Below are 17,673 nucleotides of genomic sequence, written 5' to 3' on the forward strand. Positions count from 1 at the left end.
CAAAGGCAGGTGGATCTCTGAGTTCGAGGCCATATGGTCTACAAGAGCTAGTTCCAGGACAGTTCCAAACTACAGTGAAACCCTGTCTCAGAAAAAAAATCCCAAAAGGAAGAATATATTGACACTTTTATAAAAAATTATGCATAATGTAAAAGTTGATTTCCTTCTTCTTTAAAGGATTCATTTTATGTATGTGTGATACATTAAAAAGGAAAGGTGATATATGATAGATAATAGAGTTGATAGATCATATAGATGACAGATTTGGAAGTATGGATGATAGATAGATGATGGATAGATAGATAGATAGATAGATAGATAGATAGATAGATAGATAGATAGTAGATAGATAGATAGATGATTGATAGGTGGATAGATAGATGGATAGATAGATAGATAGTAGATAGATCAATGATTGATAGGTGGATAGATAGATGGATAGATAGATAGTAGATAGATCGATGATTGATAGATGGATAGATAGATAGATGATTGATAGATGGATAGATAGATGATAGATAGTAGATAGATAGATAGATAGATAGATAGATAGATAGATAGATAGATAGATAGATAGATAGATGATTGATAGGTGGATAGATAGCTCTTGAGCAGGTTGTGCATTCCTATAATCCCCAGCACTCAGGAAGCTGAAGCAGAAAAATTTTGAGAGATCTTCTTAGAGAGATCCTGTCTCAAAAACAACAATTTAAAAAAATAAAAAGAAAGCTAGATGTGGTGGCACCAACCTATAATCTTGGGAAGGAAGCAAGAAAAGTGATTAGAGATGGTACATAGGTAGGTAGGTAGGTAGATAGACAGACGGACGGACAGACCGACAGACAGACAGATAGATAGATAGACAGATAGATAATTTAATTTCAGGGGGCCTATAAAGTGTTCCGGGCATTTGTATCTAGGCTACAGTCCCTGGAGTGAAAAGGATCCGGATTTCAGGAACTGGAAATAGGAAAGCTGGAACTGTAAGTTCTGAACGGATGAAGACACATTTTACTCATTAGTGTTGATGCGGGCCAGATTGCTTTCCAAGAAACCCTGCCCTCTCGCTTTTTCCAGGCCTTCTTGATGGAGGACACTGAAGAACTAGGCCAGCCTGGAGGGAACGCTGGGCCCTCGCACGGTGGCCAGCTCTCAGGAGGGGCGTATGCAAGCAGGGTGTGAGGCGTGAGAAGAGACTCCAGCGGCCACCCCCTTCCAAAGACACCACATTTCTCTGGCTCTGGCGGCCACCGGGGAGGCCCGCCTCCACAGTCCAGCTACGACCCTATTTCCCCTGTGCTTCTGAAACCCAACCAGAGCTCATTTCTCATCCAGAACTGCATTACAAAACGTGGCAGCTGTAACAAGTGATCTCATATGTCACACAGAGCTGTAAATACACCCTTCAATCTGGCTCGTTGCTTGTTTGCTTGTTTGGTTGGGTTGAGGTGGAGTCTCTCTGAGTAGCTCAGGTTGCCCCAGAACTCATTTTGTAGTCCAGGCTGGCCTCCAACTCATTTCCTCGCCTGAGCCTTTTATGTGCTGGGCTAACAAGTGTGTGCCACCAAAACTGCTTTTAAAGCTATGCCGCTTAGCCTTGTCTGCAAACTTAATGGGATTTACAGTCACCATGGAAACCGACCTTTGGGCACATCCACGAGTTTCTAGGCTGTGTTCACCCAGGAGGGAAGACTCGCTCTAAATGTAGACAGCACCAGCTTTGGGGTTGAGGGCTTAGGCTAAACAAAACAGTAAAAAGTGACCCAAGCACCCGTATTCATTTTCCCTGCTTCCCGACAGCAGGTGCTTTGTGACCATGACTTCGACAAAGAGAATTTTCCTTGAGTGGCTCTGTCATGACAAAGTAACTAAATACCCCCCCCCCCCCCCCACACACACACACACTCTAAACTCATCTATTCAGATCTGGAGAAAAGACCATAGAGAGTCTATGGCCAGGCTCACACTAACGACTGCTATGTAAGCCAACCTTTTCCCATTGCTGGTCCTGACACCAAGTCCTGACACAATACAATTGGATGACAGAAGGATTTGTTCTGGCTCACAGTTCGAGCAGATACAGGCTTCTGTGGTAGGGAAGGCACGGGGCAGGAGCATGAGGCAACTGGTCCATTCCATCTTATCTGAAAGCAGACCGACACACAACGGTGCTCAGCTCACTATCTCCTTTCAATGTAGTCCAGGAGCCCAGCTCAGGTAACGGTGCTGCCCACTTCAGGCAGGTCTTCCTCCCTCATGAACCTTCTCTAGAAACTTCCTCTCCGCCACACCCAGATGCTCGTGGCTTCAGTCATTTGGTGATGATTACACTCTGCTGAGTGCTGGGAGGGAGGTTAGATAATAAAGGAGCATCTAAGGACTCGGGAGAAGTTGGCCTGGGAGCCTCTGGTCACGCCAGGCAGAATCGCCAGTGGCATATTTTGCTCTGGAAGGGGTTCAGCGCCCCAGCTGGGCTGTCCCGGGATGCTGGCTGGCCTTTCTCTCACCCCATCCTGCAGCGTAGCAGACACTTCCCATCCACATAGATCTGCTCCAGCCTAGGGCTTGAAGCACAGAATCTACCCCGTACTCTGAGAGACGACAAAGCCTAGAAAAGCTAGGGAGGTGGCTCAGTTGCTAAAATGCTTGTCACGAAAGCACGAGGGCCTGAATTTTACCCTCCAGACCCCAGGGAAGAAAGCTGGGTGCAGCAGAATGCGCTTGCGCTCTCAGAGACGTGGAAGCAGGTTCTAGAGAATGCCTGGGTGAACTCTATCCTAAGTCGTAATATTGTCTCAGAAAGTAAAGTGGGGACAGAAGAGACACCTCAGTCCTTAAAAAGCACGTATCGCTGTTGCAAAGGATCCATGTTTGGTTCCCACAACTCAGGCCAGGTGGCTCATGACTGCCTGTGACAAAGGGGGAGGGGAACCCACAAATTAGGAAGTTGGGAGGGGGGCTCAGTGGTAGCGCACTTGCCTATCATGTGCAAGGCCCTTGGTTTCATCCACAGCACTGAAACCATATAACAAAGAGAATGTCCTTGAGAATCTTAAGACAAAGGCCTCCCGTGGGTTTGTGTGTCCTATAACCCACCCACCGAGTAACCAGTCATCTAGATTTGGCGGAACATTGAAAGCAATGGCACGGAGGCTCCCCCAATGGAGAGCCCCTAAGCATTCTGAGATTGGGATGGTTGGGATTCCAACGGGGGTGGTAGGAGAATCAGAACTGCCAGGGGGATCTGTCCAAAGCATTTATCAGATCTCACTTTCAGAAGACATATGAGTTCATGACTATTTTTGATTACATAGTGAGTTTGAGGCGAGCCTGAGCTACCTGAGATCCCATCTCAAAAGAAATGAGGAAAGAGGGAGGGGTGTAGGAGGAGACTGCTTGCTCATTTCCCGGCAGCCCAGACTGAATAATCACACAGAAACTATATTAATTACAACACTGTTTGGCCAATAGCTTAGGCATATTTCTAGCTAACTCTTACATCTTGAATTAATCCATTTCTATTAATCTGTGTATCACCATGAGGCTGTCGTCTACCAGTAAAGTTCTGGCATGTCCTCCTTCGGCAGCTACATGGTGTCTCTTTGACTCTGCCTACTTTTCTCTATATCTCTGTTCAGATTTCTCGCCTGGCTTTGCTCTGCTAAGCCATTGGCCGAAGCAGCTTTATTCGTTAACCAATGGTAATAAAACATATTCAGAGCGTACAGAGGGGAATCCCACATCAGAGGGAGGGGGCATAAGGAAGCAGGCTCCACGAGGAATGCCTGTCAGTGAGGACAGGAAGGCACACCCCGCGTGGGGTGGGCCAGAGCTCTAAGGGTGCCGTCTACACAGACACAGTGGCATTGGTGCTGGTGGCAGGAGCAGGTGCAGTTCTGCGTTGACAGCCACATCCGTGGCTCTGCAGTGAGAATACTGGTAACCTCAAGTTAGTTCTGCAACGTGGCCTGGGCACTGTGCCTGGAGGCTCGGTTGCAGGTGGTTCTGAGTTACCTACTGTCCTGTAACGAGTGCTTTTTCTGTGCAAACTAACTGCAGGAGGTTTTGCTATATGTCATGAAGTCTTATCTGACCCAGTAAGCAGGACTAAGCAATGAAGGCGGTCTGTATCCAGATGAACTATAGTTATAGATGCTTGGTATTTAAAGTGTGTGTCATCCTACACGGATCCCCCCGGAAGGGGAAGTAGACAAGATCTCCTCAGTAAATTGGCATGTGGGGGAGGAGAAGGGTCAGAGGGGGAATAAGGAGGGGAAAAGGGGAGTAGGGAGGAGAGCATGAGGAACTGGAAAGGGTGAGTTGGGTAAAGGACAGAGGAGAGTAAAGAGATACCTTGAAAGAGGGAGCTATCATGGGGTTAGCGAGAAACCACAGACTAGGGAAATTCCCAGGAATCACAAGGATGACCCCAGCTAAGAATCTAAGCAATAGTGGAGAGGGTGTCTAAACTGCCCCTCCTGGTAATCAGACTATGGCTACCTTAATTATCACAGAACCTTCATTGACTGATGGAAGCAGATGCAGAGATCAACAGCTTAAGCACTGGGCCAAACTCCTGGAGTCCAGTCATAGAGAGGGAGGAGCAGTATCATGAGCAAAAGGGGTCAGGACCATGACGTGGAAATCCACAGAACAGGTAAGCTGGGCAAGTGGAAGCTCACTGACCCTGGACTGACAGCTGGGGAGCCTGCATAAGACAGAACTAGACCCTCTGAATGTGGGTGACAGTTGTGTGACCTGGGCAGTTTGTGGGGCCACCAGCAGTGGAACCAGTATTTATCCCTAGTGCATGAACTGGTTCTTTGGAGCCTACTATCTATGGAGGGACACCTTGCTCAGGGTATACAGGGGGGAGGGCCTTGGTCCTGCCTCAAATGAAGTGACAGACTTTGCTAACTCTCCATGGGAGGCCTCACTCTCTCTGAGGAGTGGATCAGGGTGGTGGGGAGAAGGTGGGGGAGCGGGAGGGAAGGAGGGAGAGGGAACTGGGATTGGTATTTAAAATAAGATTATTTCTAAATAAATATTAAACAAACAAACAAAGTGTGTGTCATGACCAGTGGCACCAAGGACTTGGTAACAAATACATCATTTGGAGGTTGGGGCTGTAGTTGTACAAAATCCTGAATTTGGTTCCCAGCAATACATCAAGCAAGTATACTGTCATATGCCTGTAACCTTTGACTCGGGAGGTGAAGGCAGGAGGATAAATTCAAGTTAGGCGGGGCGGTGGTGGTGCAGACCTTTAATCCCAGCACTTGGGAGGCAGAGGCAGGCGAAAAGTTCAAGTTCGTCCTCAGCTACACAGCAAGTTTGAGGTTAGCAGAGGAAGCATGAAAACCACCTCAAAAACAAAATAAAACCAACTAAAAGAGAAGCACACACATAAAAAAATGAGTATTTCTATAAACTGGTATGGAATAACTTCCAGAAAATATTAAATAGATATATTGAATTGCAGAATATAGTAGAATTGCAGAACAGAGCACACACAAGTTCTAGAACAATCTAGGCTATACTGTCTCAAAAATAAACAAAAAAGGGATATAAATTAGTAACAATGGAAAGAAAGCAAGAATTGAAAGCAGACTGCACATAATGAAATCAATTTTATTTCGAATTTGCTCCACCGCCACACTGCAATTTTGTAAAGAATAAAGCCCAGTAACTGAACACAGGATTTGACTCTGTACCCTCAGCTGGGGGCAGAGGATGTGGTGGGGAGGAAAGAGAATCAACAAATCCTAAACTGTTTTTTTGTTGGTGTGGGGTTACTCTTATGAGGCAGGGTCTGTGTGGCCCTGGCTGTCCTAGAACTCACTATGTAGAACAGGCTGGCCTTCAACTCACACATATCCACCTGCCTCTGCCTCCCAAATACTGCAATTAAAAATGTGCTCCACCAAAGCCTAGCTTAAACTTTTTTTTTTCCTTTTGAGACAGGGTTTCTCTGTGTAGCCCTGGCTTTCCTAGAACTCTCTCTGTAGACCAGGCTGGCCTCACACTCAAGAGATCCTCCTGCCTCTGCCTCTGGGGTGCTGGGACTGAAGGTGTGCACCACCACTGCCAAGCCTTAAACTCTTAAGACTAAAATTTTATTTACTAGCATTGTGCTGTGTGTGGGTGAGCGTGGCAGGTATGCAGAGGTCAGAGGACAGCTCTGTGGAGTAGGTTCTCTCCTTCTGCCTGTGTCTGGGGCCAGGGTTGTGCAGGAAGCACCCTCACCCCAAGCTATCTCACTAGCCCTAAACTCTTAAATAGCTGTTGTGCCTAATGGCATGCAGGAAGCCGTTCGGGAACTTTTTAGAAGGAAGAGAAGATTGAGTTTCTATGCTGATATAGTTGGAAGCCAGGAGTCTTAGAGGAAGAAATATGAATGTATGGAATGGGAGGGGAATCAGGTGCACATTTCAGGATCTGGAAAGCTGAGGCACAATTACAAGCTTGAAGCCAACCTGGACTAAATTGTGAGACTCTGGCTCAGTGAACAAAACGAAAACACTAAATGTGTAAGGGAGCTGGAGAGATGGCCCAGCACTTAAGAGCATGTGAGTTTGGCTCCCAGCAACCATGCCAGGTGGCTCAAAACCACCAACTCTGGCTTAAAGGGATCCAATACCCTCTTCCTCCGATGCCCTCTTCTGGCCTCCATGAACACTGCAATCATGTGCACACAGGCATACACACAAATAAAAATGAATCTTAAGCAGAAAAAAGCCATATTATCTTTTACCAGCGATGATGTCAAGACCCTGACCTTGACCTTTAGCACCATTCATTACTAATAGAAATTAAAACTGCTTCACTGGGTAGTGGTGGCGCATGCCTTTAAACACAGCACTAGGGAGGCAGAGGTAGGTGAGCTCTGTGAGTTCAAGGCCAGCCTGGTCTATAAGAGCAAGTTCCAGGAGAGCTAGGGCTGGCTGTTACACGGAGAAACCCAGTCTAGAAAAACCAAAACAACAACAAAAGAATTAGAAATTAAACTGTTACTTTGAACTACTTTAAAGAAGTAATTTAATCCATAGCTGGCAAGATACACATCTGGTTCAATCAAAGAGACTTTTAAAAGGACGGGGTTATGACAGAAGGACCCAGGAGATATCTTAAAGTGGTTTCTACTAACAAATCTGAGGCAATTTGAACACCAAGATAATTTAAGAGAATTTTTTTTTAAGCTAGAGTCTTGTGTAGACCAGACTAGTTTCAAACACACAGTTCAGCTAAGGATGACCTTCTGAACATCAAATGCACACCATGGCATCCCACACACACATAATAAATAAATGTAATTTACAAAAAACAAAAGCTAAGAAAGCCAGATGTGGTGGCATGCATTTGCAATGCCAGAACTCCAGCGGCACTGGCTAGTAGACTGAGTGCTGAGCTCTGGGCCAGTGTGACACAGACAAAAAACAAGGTGAATGGTCCCCGAGGAACAGCGCCTAAGGCTGTCCTCTGGCTTCCACATACACACATATACAAGTGCACACTCTCACAAGCGCTGTGCACACACACACACACACTAATTCAAGTAAATAAAATGTACGTTTATTTTTACATCACCTGCTTTTATTCTTTATCACATTTTATAAATTTGTTTGCACATATTTTGAAAGGTAAACAAAAAGTCCTAACACGGAAAGTGTCTGGAGTGAGGCTCTTGAAGAACGCAGTGTTCTTCCAGAGCGGTGAGTATCAACAGAGAAGCCACAGCTGAGCTGCAGCAGCAAGCACCCCCAACTGAGGAGACTTCAGAGAAGCTGGACCCTCATGTAGTTAGGTAAGTCTGGGCCTGAGGGGTCTGTTGGATGTGCCTCACCACAGCTGGAGAGCTGAACAATATGATGCCTGAGAGACACCCCTATCTGATGCTCCCCCCAGCCTAGCACACACCTAGTTGAGGCTCCTCAAGCCTCGTCCACTCTGGGCCGATCATCCCTCCTAGTCTTGAGCACTTCCAGCGCTGAACCAACCTATCGAGCAGGCCTAGGCCACCATCCACCCTGAGAACAGCCCAGCAGCTCTGGGGATCTGCAGACACATGCCAGCTTCTCCTATCCCAGCCCTTGAGATCGACTGCAGCTCCCTCTTGTGACCTTGCTCACTGCTGTTGACTTCCACCATGCCAGTTCAGCCTTGGGCTTTCTTTCAGCAGCTCTGGCACTGTGTGCCTTGCCCTAGCCCTGACTCCCTGGCTCCCCTATGACTCAGCATTGGCTCCTTGCCCCAGAACCCCACCCTGCCAATGCATGCTCTGGTCCTCCTCTCTGAGGCTCTCACTGGGAAAGAACTGGAAAATTTAACCCCAAATCTCCCAGGTTACCAGGCCCCTCCAGCCTGCCCTGCAAAAGGACAACTTGGAGCTTCTAATTCTGTGAACACAATTTCTGACCCAAATATGAGACAGGACACCAAAGACACGTAGGTGAATAATGAGGCTTTAAGCAGGAATAGCTGCTGCTCTAGCCGGAACTGACTACAGAATCAGGAACGTAACTACCCAGCCCCAAGACTGCCTGCTCTACCCTGGTACTGGTTAGTTTTATGTCAACTCATTACAAGTAGAAGAAGGAACTTCAGCTGAGAAAAAAACCTCCATAAAATTGGTCTGTGTGAAAATGCAGTGCATTTTCTTAATTACTAATTGACGTGGGAGGACACAGCCCCTTTTTGAGTGGCGCCATCTCTGGGCTGGGGGTCCTGGGTAATGCAGAGATACAGACAGATATGCAGGCTGAGCAAACCAGGAGGGACAACTGGTAAGCAGTGTTCCTCCATGATTCAGTTCCTGTCTGACTTCAGCAGTGATGGTCTGGAAGTATAAGTTGCTTTTGGTCAAGGTACTGGTCACAGCAATAGAAACTAGCTGGGCATTGGTGGTGCACACCTTTAATCCCACCTTGGGAGGCAGAGGCAAGCAAATCTCTGTAGTTTGAGGCCAGCTTGGTCTACATAAAAAGTTCCAGGACAGTCAGGGCTACAAAGAGAAACCCCTATCTCCAAAAACAACAAACACGTCCTAATTAAAACAACCTCTTTTATTTGCTCAGAAATATTCAGGAACCCAAGGAAGAAAGATCAGTAAAAGGATTGCTCAACCAAGGATGGCGATGCAGCCCTAGAGCAGAGACTTGCTGGAGCTGGAGGATTAGGAGCTGTGTGCTTAACTGTCTGGAAAAGAGAGAGGGCAAGGGATGGAGTTCAGCAGTACAACTAGCCTAGACTCCATCAGGGAAGGACTGGAGAGAGTCACTCAGTGGGAGAGTGTTTGCTTAGAATCCTCCAGTGAGGAACCAAAACTGTGGCTTAGCAGGAGAGCTTTATCTAGGATTGCCCATTGTTTCTGGGAGCATGACTCAGCAGCATGTCGGGCATGGATGAGACCCGAGGTTCAACTCCCAGTTAATAAATACACATTTAAAAAAGAGAACCAGGCTTGATTAGGAGGCCTGATGATCCAGTCTGTGGAGTCCATGTCTGGAGCAGATAGTCCTGGAGTGTGTACCCCACTTTTGCTGCTTAATGGCTCTGATTCCTCAGGCCAATGCTTCTTTCTGCTGGCAGCTTCAGGGTCTCTGTGACTCAGGAACAACTTCCATACTAGAGACTTTTTTGTAAGCAAAGCCTGACAAGAGCAATTTAAGGGAGTTTGTCTATTTGAGCTCATGGTTTCAGAGGTGTCAGTGTGTGGTTACCGGGTGGGTTGTGTTCCTGGGCCTACAGTGAGGGAGAGCATCATGGTGGTGGGAGCACAGGCAGCAAACAGAAAGCAAAGAGGAGAGAAATGGCAGAAGAGGACAGGTCATTACAGCCACCAAGGCATGTTCCTTCTCACCTACCTCCTCCAACCAGATAGGAATTTCTACCTGCCTCAACAATCCATTCTAATCCCTCAAGCGATTGGGCCTAGCTCAGTCTTCATGATCTATCTCTAGAAACACTCTCACAGACACACCCAGAGGTCTCTCAGAGGTAGACCTACTTAATTCTGAGGCCAACCAGAGCAACATAATGACACCCTGTCTCAAAAAACAAAACAAAGCGAGGAGGTGATGGTACATGCTTTTAATCCCAGCACTCAGGAGCCAGGGGTAGGTAGATCTCTGAGTTCGAGGCTAGCCTGGTCTACAAGAGCTAGTTCCGGGACAGCCAGGGCTACACAGAGAAACTCTGTCTTGAAAAAGTAGAAGAAAATAAGTTTCGAAAAAACCAAAACAAAATAACAATAGCAAGCAGAAGTCTTCAGAAGGCTGGCAAACCTGGTCCTGATGTTCCTCGGCGGGCAACTGAGGACACTGACAGTGACTCTGTGGCCAAGAAAACAACTAAAGACCCAGAAATGAATTTATGGCAGAGAATGTATCTCTGTGGATAAGAAGGTGTGTTTCTTCATCAAGGTTCATCACGGTTGTCACAGAGATCAGCTGGCTGGAAGAAGGGTGAAGAGGAGGGCTGGAGATAGGAAGTTGTCCTCAGGGAGAGCCACTGCTTCACCCTCTGAAGGACAAATACACATCAAGACTCATCTCCAGACCCAGCAGTGAAGATACTTGGTAGAGAATCTTCGCCTCCTGGACCTCCTCCCAAGGACAGGAGTGATGACAGGAGTGAAGAGAATTGCGCTAATGTTCTTGTGGAACAAATACTTAGTTCCTCTGCCGCAGGAGCTAAGACAAAGGGAGACTAAAGGTCAGAATGTTTGACTGTCCATTGCAGCCTCCCTGAAGAAGAACGGGCCAGCTAGTCACCACACAGGATTCATTTCTTAACCCGTACCTTGGGGAAAGATTGAAGGAGAAGATGAAAGAAGGTACTGAAACCTCTGAATCTGATGCTTCTGATGAAGAACCACTATCTCGTACTTCTGGCAGAAGAACACCCTCAACGAACAGGATGAAGTTTCCAGTTAGTACCAGACTTTACGTCCTTCATAGGTCATCTCCAGTACAGAATATCTTTAGCAAAAGGATCATACCATTGAGTTTTGAAGTCATGGCAATGTCCAATAAATTTTTTTTTTGGGGGGGGGGGGGAATCTATGGGACTCAAAAGAGATTACCCATCACTGCACATTGTATTTGATAAACTATGGTGTCTGGAGAAAAAGAATCTCCCCATTACATAATAATGCCATTAAACTCCTATTAAATATGACCAAAAAAGGTCTCAAAAAACAAACTAACCTCTTCTCCCCCCAAAATACACACACACAGTATAGTGGCACACCATATGGTGTGTTTATTTGTTTGTTTGTTTGTTTTTATGAGACAGGGTCTCACTGTGTAGCTCGGGCTGGCTGGAATTTGCTATGTGGACCAGGCTGGCCTCTGCCTTTCAAGCTGAGAGGCATACACTTTTAATCCCAGCGCTCAGGAGGCTGAGGCAAAAGAATCATCAAAAGTCTGATGACAGAGTGGGCTAAAGACTGAGTTCAAGGTCAATTTGGGCTATAAGTGACTGAAAATAAACAAGTGCCTCTCATTTTTCATCAGGTGGGATCCTGTGCTACCCACGCACTCTGGCAATAACAGGGCCATACCCAGATGCCCTTTGACCATGAACCAGAACCATGAGACAAAATAAGTCTCTTTTCCTTGTCACTTACCAAAGCTGTAAGAATTGTTTTTAGCAATTAACAGAAAAAGGATTAATTTTTTGTATGTATGTGGTATGCGTGCATGTTAGATGTGTTCACATGTGATTTCCTTCCTATGCAGACCAGGCTGGACTCAAACTGGAGTTTGCTCTTAATCTCCTTTTCTAAGGTCCTGTTTCTGCTAAGGACATTCCTCTAGAGTGAGCTAAGCTCCGGGTCATTTCCCCAGGAGCATCTGTGGAGGTCTCAAGCATGAGCCATTTCCACAGCTCCACTCTCACCCAGCCGCTCCTGTCATAGCCTACAACATAGGCATCAAAGCGCTAAATAGCTTAGCACTGAGGACAAGTGTGACAGAAGTCTTTCTACCCAGAAAGCTGCACAGGCAAGTCCTGTCTTGAGCTCTCTGCCCTTCTCTGACCCCATGTTTCTTGATCTCAAGGCATTAAGATTTCTTTATATCTTATTTTTGCAATTTCTCCCAACCAACTCTGAGATCGGGCATATTGAGAGAGGGTAAAACCAAATAAACAATCCTCTGAACATCCAGGAAATGGCTGCTGGGGCTTTGAACTCCACGAACAACCTTGCCAGCTGTGCACATCTATGCTGGGTCTTCCTCTTCCATCGCCACATCATTGCTCGTGCTTTTACTCTGTTCATCCTCTGGTCCTGCAGGCAGAATGCTAGTGACAGTATGCAGAAGGGCTTCAATCTGCTCCTCCGTGAGCCGCTCTTCACTCTCTTCTACCATCTACAAGGGAAAGGAAGCCCGTCAGGGGTTAGAAGCAAGCCTCCCTTCATTGCCCACCTGAGCCATGCAGTCCACAGTGCCAGTCCAGAACCTGGACCTGAGCCAGCCAGGTCTTCACCTAGGATCCACAGTAGGATGAAGCCAGCTCAAATCCAAGATCAAGCCAAAGCAAGCATGCAATGTGGGTCTGTGGAGCTGAGCATCTGTCTGTCTGTCTTTCTCTTCCTGTATGTTGCTCTTCCTTTTTTTGGTGACAAGGTAGCCCTAGCTGTCCTGAAACTCACTATGTAGACCAGGCTGGCCTCCAACACACAGAAATCTGCCTGTCTGTCTCGTGAGTGCTGGAACTAAAGATGTGCATCACCACTATGTCCAGCTTGTTCTTCTTTAGATAAAGGGAAATTCTAACTATTCTGTTCCCTTTCACATCCACACACTAGTATGTCGGGTGTGCAAAGAAATTTGCACCCTTTAGGGGGTGACAGGGCCCTAGATAAACTTTAGGATTTCACAACAAAGTACCTCCATCGTAAGTGGTATGACCCAGTCACTCGATGCTGCTTCCCCTGTACCAGTTTCTATCCTCTAACAGTTCTCACGACCCCTGCTGCTCACCAGAGCTCTGCAGGGTCCTCGTGATCTCTTCCAATACTCACTGCAATCCTAGCAAGAAGCAGGACTGGACTCCCAGCCTGGCATGCCCAGGTAGAAAGCCTCCAGCTAACACATACCACATGTGGTTTGGCTCCTAAATGTCCCTCAAATGCTGTGCCTAGGAAGTTTGGTCCTCAGCCTATGACACTACTGAGAGACAGAAGAACCTTTAGTAGTGGGGAGTACAGGGAGAAAGTCAGGATATTGGGGGTGTTAGGACCCTAGACTTTTCTCAAGTTTATGGCTTGGTCACTATCCAGGCCTAAGGCAACAGGGCCATCTGTACTTGGACTGAATCTGAAACCATCAGACAAAATAAACCTTTCTTCTTTGTAAAGTGGTTATGTCAGGTATTTTATTAAAGCAAGAGAAACAAACACAACCCACTAATCTCCAAAGAAGGCAGAAGAGGAGCCTGACAAGAAAGTAGAAAAAAAGAGAAGCTGAAGAGATGATGGCTCAGCAGTTAAGAGCACTGGCTGCTGGTGCAGAGGACCCATTTCGGGTACCAGCAGCCACACAGCAGCTCATAACCACCTGCAACTCCAGCCCCAAGGGCTCTGACACCCTCCTCTGGCCTTTGCAGGCACTCACGTGCACCCTCACACAGGCACAGGCACACACATAAACATAAATAAAAACTAAATTTTTAAGATTTTAAATTTATTTTTATTTTTTACACGTATGAGCATTTTGCATACATGTGTACCACGTGTGTGCCTGATGCCTGCTAAGACCAGAAGAGCACATCAGATCCCTTAAAACTGGAGTTAAAGATGGTTGTAAACCACAGAGGTGCTGGGAACTGAACCTGGAGTTCAGAATGCTCTTAACTCTCCATCCTCATAAAAATACAACTTTAAGCCAGGTGGTGGTGGCACATGCCTTTAATACCAGCACTTGGGAGGCAGAGGCAGGTGGATCTCTGTTGAGTTTGAGGCCAGCCTGGTCTATAAGAGCTAGTTCCAGGACAGAAACCCTGTCTCGAAAAAACAAAAAACCCAACAACTTTAAAAGCACTATGTAGGTATGCAAGACTGTGTTCACAAGGAGGCATGAGCATGTGACTGACACCGGATGAAGGTTTTTTTAAGAACTACCCTCTGAGACCCAGCAACTGATACAAAAAGGTATTTCAGAAAGAACCCTAGCAAATGTGCAGCGGGAAGTCAAATAAGGAAAGGTTCCATCCCGAAGAGAACGGCAGTCTGGCTGCCTCCTCATGCAGACACAGTAGTGCTGATCTGAAGACCACATAAGACACACCCAAGAACACATCGCGGGTGCACAGAGCACTTTCCTTTCTGCCAAACCGTTTCTATAGCTAGAGAATAGTTTTGGGTGTTTCAAGTAGGGAGTGTCCTGACCATTTTCTAATGGTTCTTTTTTTCTTTATTTAGACAAGGTCTCAAGAACCCCAGACTGTTGTCATACTTGCCATGTAGTCAAGGATAACCTTGAATTTCTGATTTGGCAGCCACCACCACCTAAGTGCTGAGATTATCAGGTGCATACAGCAAGCTGGGCTTGTGCAGTGCCAGGAAAGGAACACTTGTTCAATATCCTCAACCATCAGGGAAATCCAAATTAAAACTGCTTGAGATTTCACCTTAGATCAGTAAACAAACGACAGCAGATGCTGGCGAGGATGCAGGGAAAGAGAAACTCCTCCACTGCGGATGGGAGTGCAAAGTGGCACAGCCACTGTAGAAATCAGTGTGGAGGCTCCTCAAAAAGCTGAGAATCCATTCTCCTCATGATCCAGCTACAGCACTCCTGGATATATACCTGAAGGACTCTACATCTTACTACAGAGATACTTGCTCATCCACGTTCATGAAGCCAGAAACCGGAAACAGCCTAGATGTCTACCAGGTGATGAAAAATGAAAATGTTGAGACACTTACACAATGGAATACTGAAATCTGCAGATAAATGGATGTAGCTAGAAATGATCATCCCAAGTAAGGCAACCCCAGATCCTGAAAGACAAACACTGAACATTTCCTCTTATATGATCAGTTAGCTTTTAAGCTTTAGTATATGTGTTTCATTTAGAATGCCTAGAGGTTAGGTAGTTAGTAAGTAACCCGCAGGAAGAAAGGGATCTTCCAAGGAAGGAGAAAGAGAATACGATGTTATAAAGGGATAAAGGGTCTGGTATGGTGGTGCACATTTAGAAGCAGAGTCAGGCAGATCTCTATGAGTTCAAGGCCAGCCTGGTCTATATAGTAAGTTCCAGGACAGCCAGGGCTATGTAGAGAGATCCTATCTCAAAAAACAAAAACAAAACAACAAAAAGAGATAAAGGGGAAACTAGAATAGGAGAATAAAATGGGGATGAAAGAACAGGGTAAGGGAGGGAATGTGGGAAGGGAAAATTAACACTAAAGGCCCTTTGAAAATCCATATGGAGCCAGGTAGTGGTGGCACACGCCTTTAATCCCAGCAATCGGGAGGCAGAGGCAGGTGAATCTCTATGAGTTCGAAACTAGCCTGGCCTACAGAGCAAGTTCCAGGACAGGCTCCAAGGCACAAAGAAACCCTGTCTTGAAAAAAACAAAAACAAAACAAACAAACAAAAAAACCATGGAAACCTATTACTATAAAAGTTTGCTGAAATGTACACATATGTGGAAGAAATTCCCACCAAGACATCTTATGCTACCAAGTAACCATCCCCCCATTGCTAGGAATGGATTACAACTTGGTAAGTCATTGGTCAAAGGGATCCCAAAGAATTCCCCCCAAATCACAGGGTGCTGCCAAGGCTGTTGGTTATCCTCCACAACCTAAGAGTAAGGGCATATATGAAGACACCACTTACTATGTCATCAAGGATGGAACAAGCCAGGCAGTGGTGGCGCACGCCTTTAATCCCAACACTCAGGAGGCAGAGGCAGGCGGATCTCTGTGAGTTGGAGGACAGCCTGGTCTACAGAGCTAGTTCCAGGACAGGCTCCAAAACTATGGAGAAACCCTGTCTCGAAAAAAAGCAAAACAAAACAAAAACAAAAGAAACAAAAAACAGAGTTGGTGCCCAATTAGAAGTTTCTCCCCTACTGGCACATGGATCTCTGTGAGCTCAAGGCCAGCCTGGCCTATAAGAACTAGTTCCAGGATAGACTCCAAAGGTACAGAGAAACCCTGCCTTAAAAAACCAAAAAAAAAAAACCAAAAAAAAAAAAGGTACTTAATTCCTACTTGGAATCTATGCTAAAAGTTAAGTGCAATTTATTAATTTCTATTGCTGTGGGACAATGGTTCTACCCCGTAAAGATATGTTTCTTGCGCTTCTTTAATAAACACTGATTGGCCAGTAGCCAGGCAGGAAGTATAGGCAGGGCAAGAGAATTATGGGAAGAGGAAAGTTTCAGTCTGCAGTCATTACCCACCTATAGAGGAAGCAAGATGTGACTGCCTAGAGGAAAAATGTACTTAGTACTAAAAGGTACTAAGCACATTATCAGAGAAGAGTAGTCTTCAATAATCACCTAGCTACGAACATGTCTGCAAGATGTACTGCTACCACAGTAGCTCAAATGTTACAGGAGTAACCAGCTGCCTTTTGATTGGATTTAAGACCCACTCCATGAGATGGGGCCTCTATATGGCACTGCTAAAGGGCTAAGAACCTGAGACTAGACAGGTCATGGGTCCTAAGGGAAATCTGCTACAGTTATTCTGCTAAAGGAATGTAGCAATAGAATAACTCTTAATGAGACACTGCTGTTCCCACGGATCAGCACATCACACACCCTCACCAGTGAAGCTTCCTGCGGCAGATGGGACCTAACATAGACCTACAACTGGACACTGCAGAGAGTGGGGGATTTTGGAACACTCAGCTCTAATGAGATCAACCCCCTGCTATCAAGGCTCAGAAATCTAAGCTGAAGAGGAGGTGGAAAGATTCCAAGAGCCAGAGGTGATGGATGATAACAAGGAGTCTTCAAGGCACCGCAAGGATGATCTACGTAAGAACTCAGATGGATTATGACAGACAAGTTTAGCCCATCACGGAGAAGGGGAGGTAGACACCAAGAGGCTATTTGCAACAGAAATCTGCAGGGAAAAGGAAAATCTGTTTTCTCCAATGGAGTAACACTGGGCATGCCAATCATACTCCAGGGCAAGACCCATGCCCAGGAGCAAGCTAACACAAAGCAGACTCCATGCTCTTTATGCCTTCTGTTTTAGTTTGTTTTATTAGGGATCTTTTGTTTGCTTATTTTGATTTTTGTGTGGTTGTTTTTTTTTATCCTTTGAGAGAGATAGAACATGAAATTGGGAGGGTAAAGAAGTGGGAAGGATCTGAGTCAGGGGAGAGGAAAGAATATAATCAAAATAGACTTTATAAAATGTTTTAAAATAATAAGAAAAACAAAAAAAAACCCAATTCTTTAAAAATGCATTTTTAGACAGATATGTTGATGCATGTCTTTATTGCCAATATTTAGGAGGTAGGGACAGGAGGATCGGGAATTCAAGATCATCCCAAACTCAACTACATATTAAGTTTGAGGCCAACCCAGGCTACATGAGACCCTACCTCAAAAAAAAAAAATTCACAAAATCAGATCAGACACAAAAAATTAAAGGCAGTAATCCAACACAGTATTCCCCCAAAGAAGAAAGGGAGCTG

The 17,673-nt window shown here is 45.8% G+C and overlaps 1 protein-coding gene across 7 annotated transcripts in view; it reads right to left on the reverse strand.

The window, feature by feature from the left end:
- Positions 1 to 7,571: 7,571 nt before the first annotated feature.
- The window catches only part of Crcp (CGRP receptor component), a 39,510-nt gene continuing 29,408 nt past the window's right edge, over positions 7,572 to 17,673 (reverse strand). For 4 of the 7 annotated variants that reach the window (XM_075977807.1, XM_075977836.1, XM_075977830.1 and 1 more), the window contains one exon: positions 7,572 to 12,374. In XM_075977807.1, coding sequence (XP_075833922.1) covers positions 12,225 to 12,374 — 150 coding nt within the window. In that variant the 3' untranslated portion in view covers positions 7,572 to 12,224. The remainder of the gene's footprint in view (positions 12,375 to 17,673) is intronic. The other 3 variants (XM_075977823.1, XM_075977814.1, XM_075977817.1) reach the window with 3 other exon arrangements.

The sequence above is a fragment of the Microtus pennsylvanicus genome, chromosome 1, assembly GCF_037038515.1.
Source record: "Microtus pennsylvanicus isolate mMicPen1 chromosome 1, mMicPen1.hap1, whole genome shotgun sequence".
Taxonomy (NCBI): domain Eukaryota; kingdom Metazoa; phylum Chordata; class Mammalia; order Rodentia; family Cricetidae; genus Microtus; species Microtus pennsylvanicus.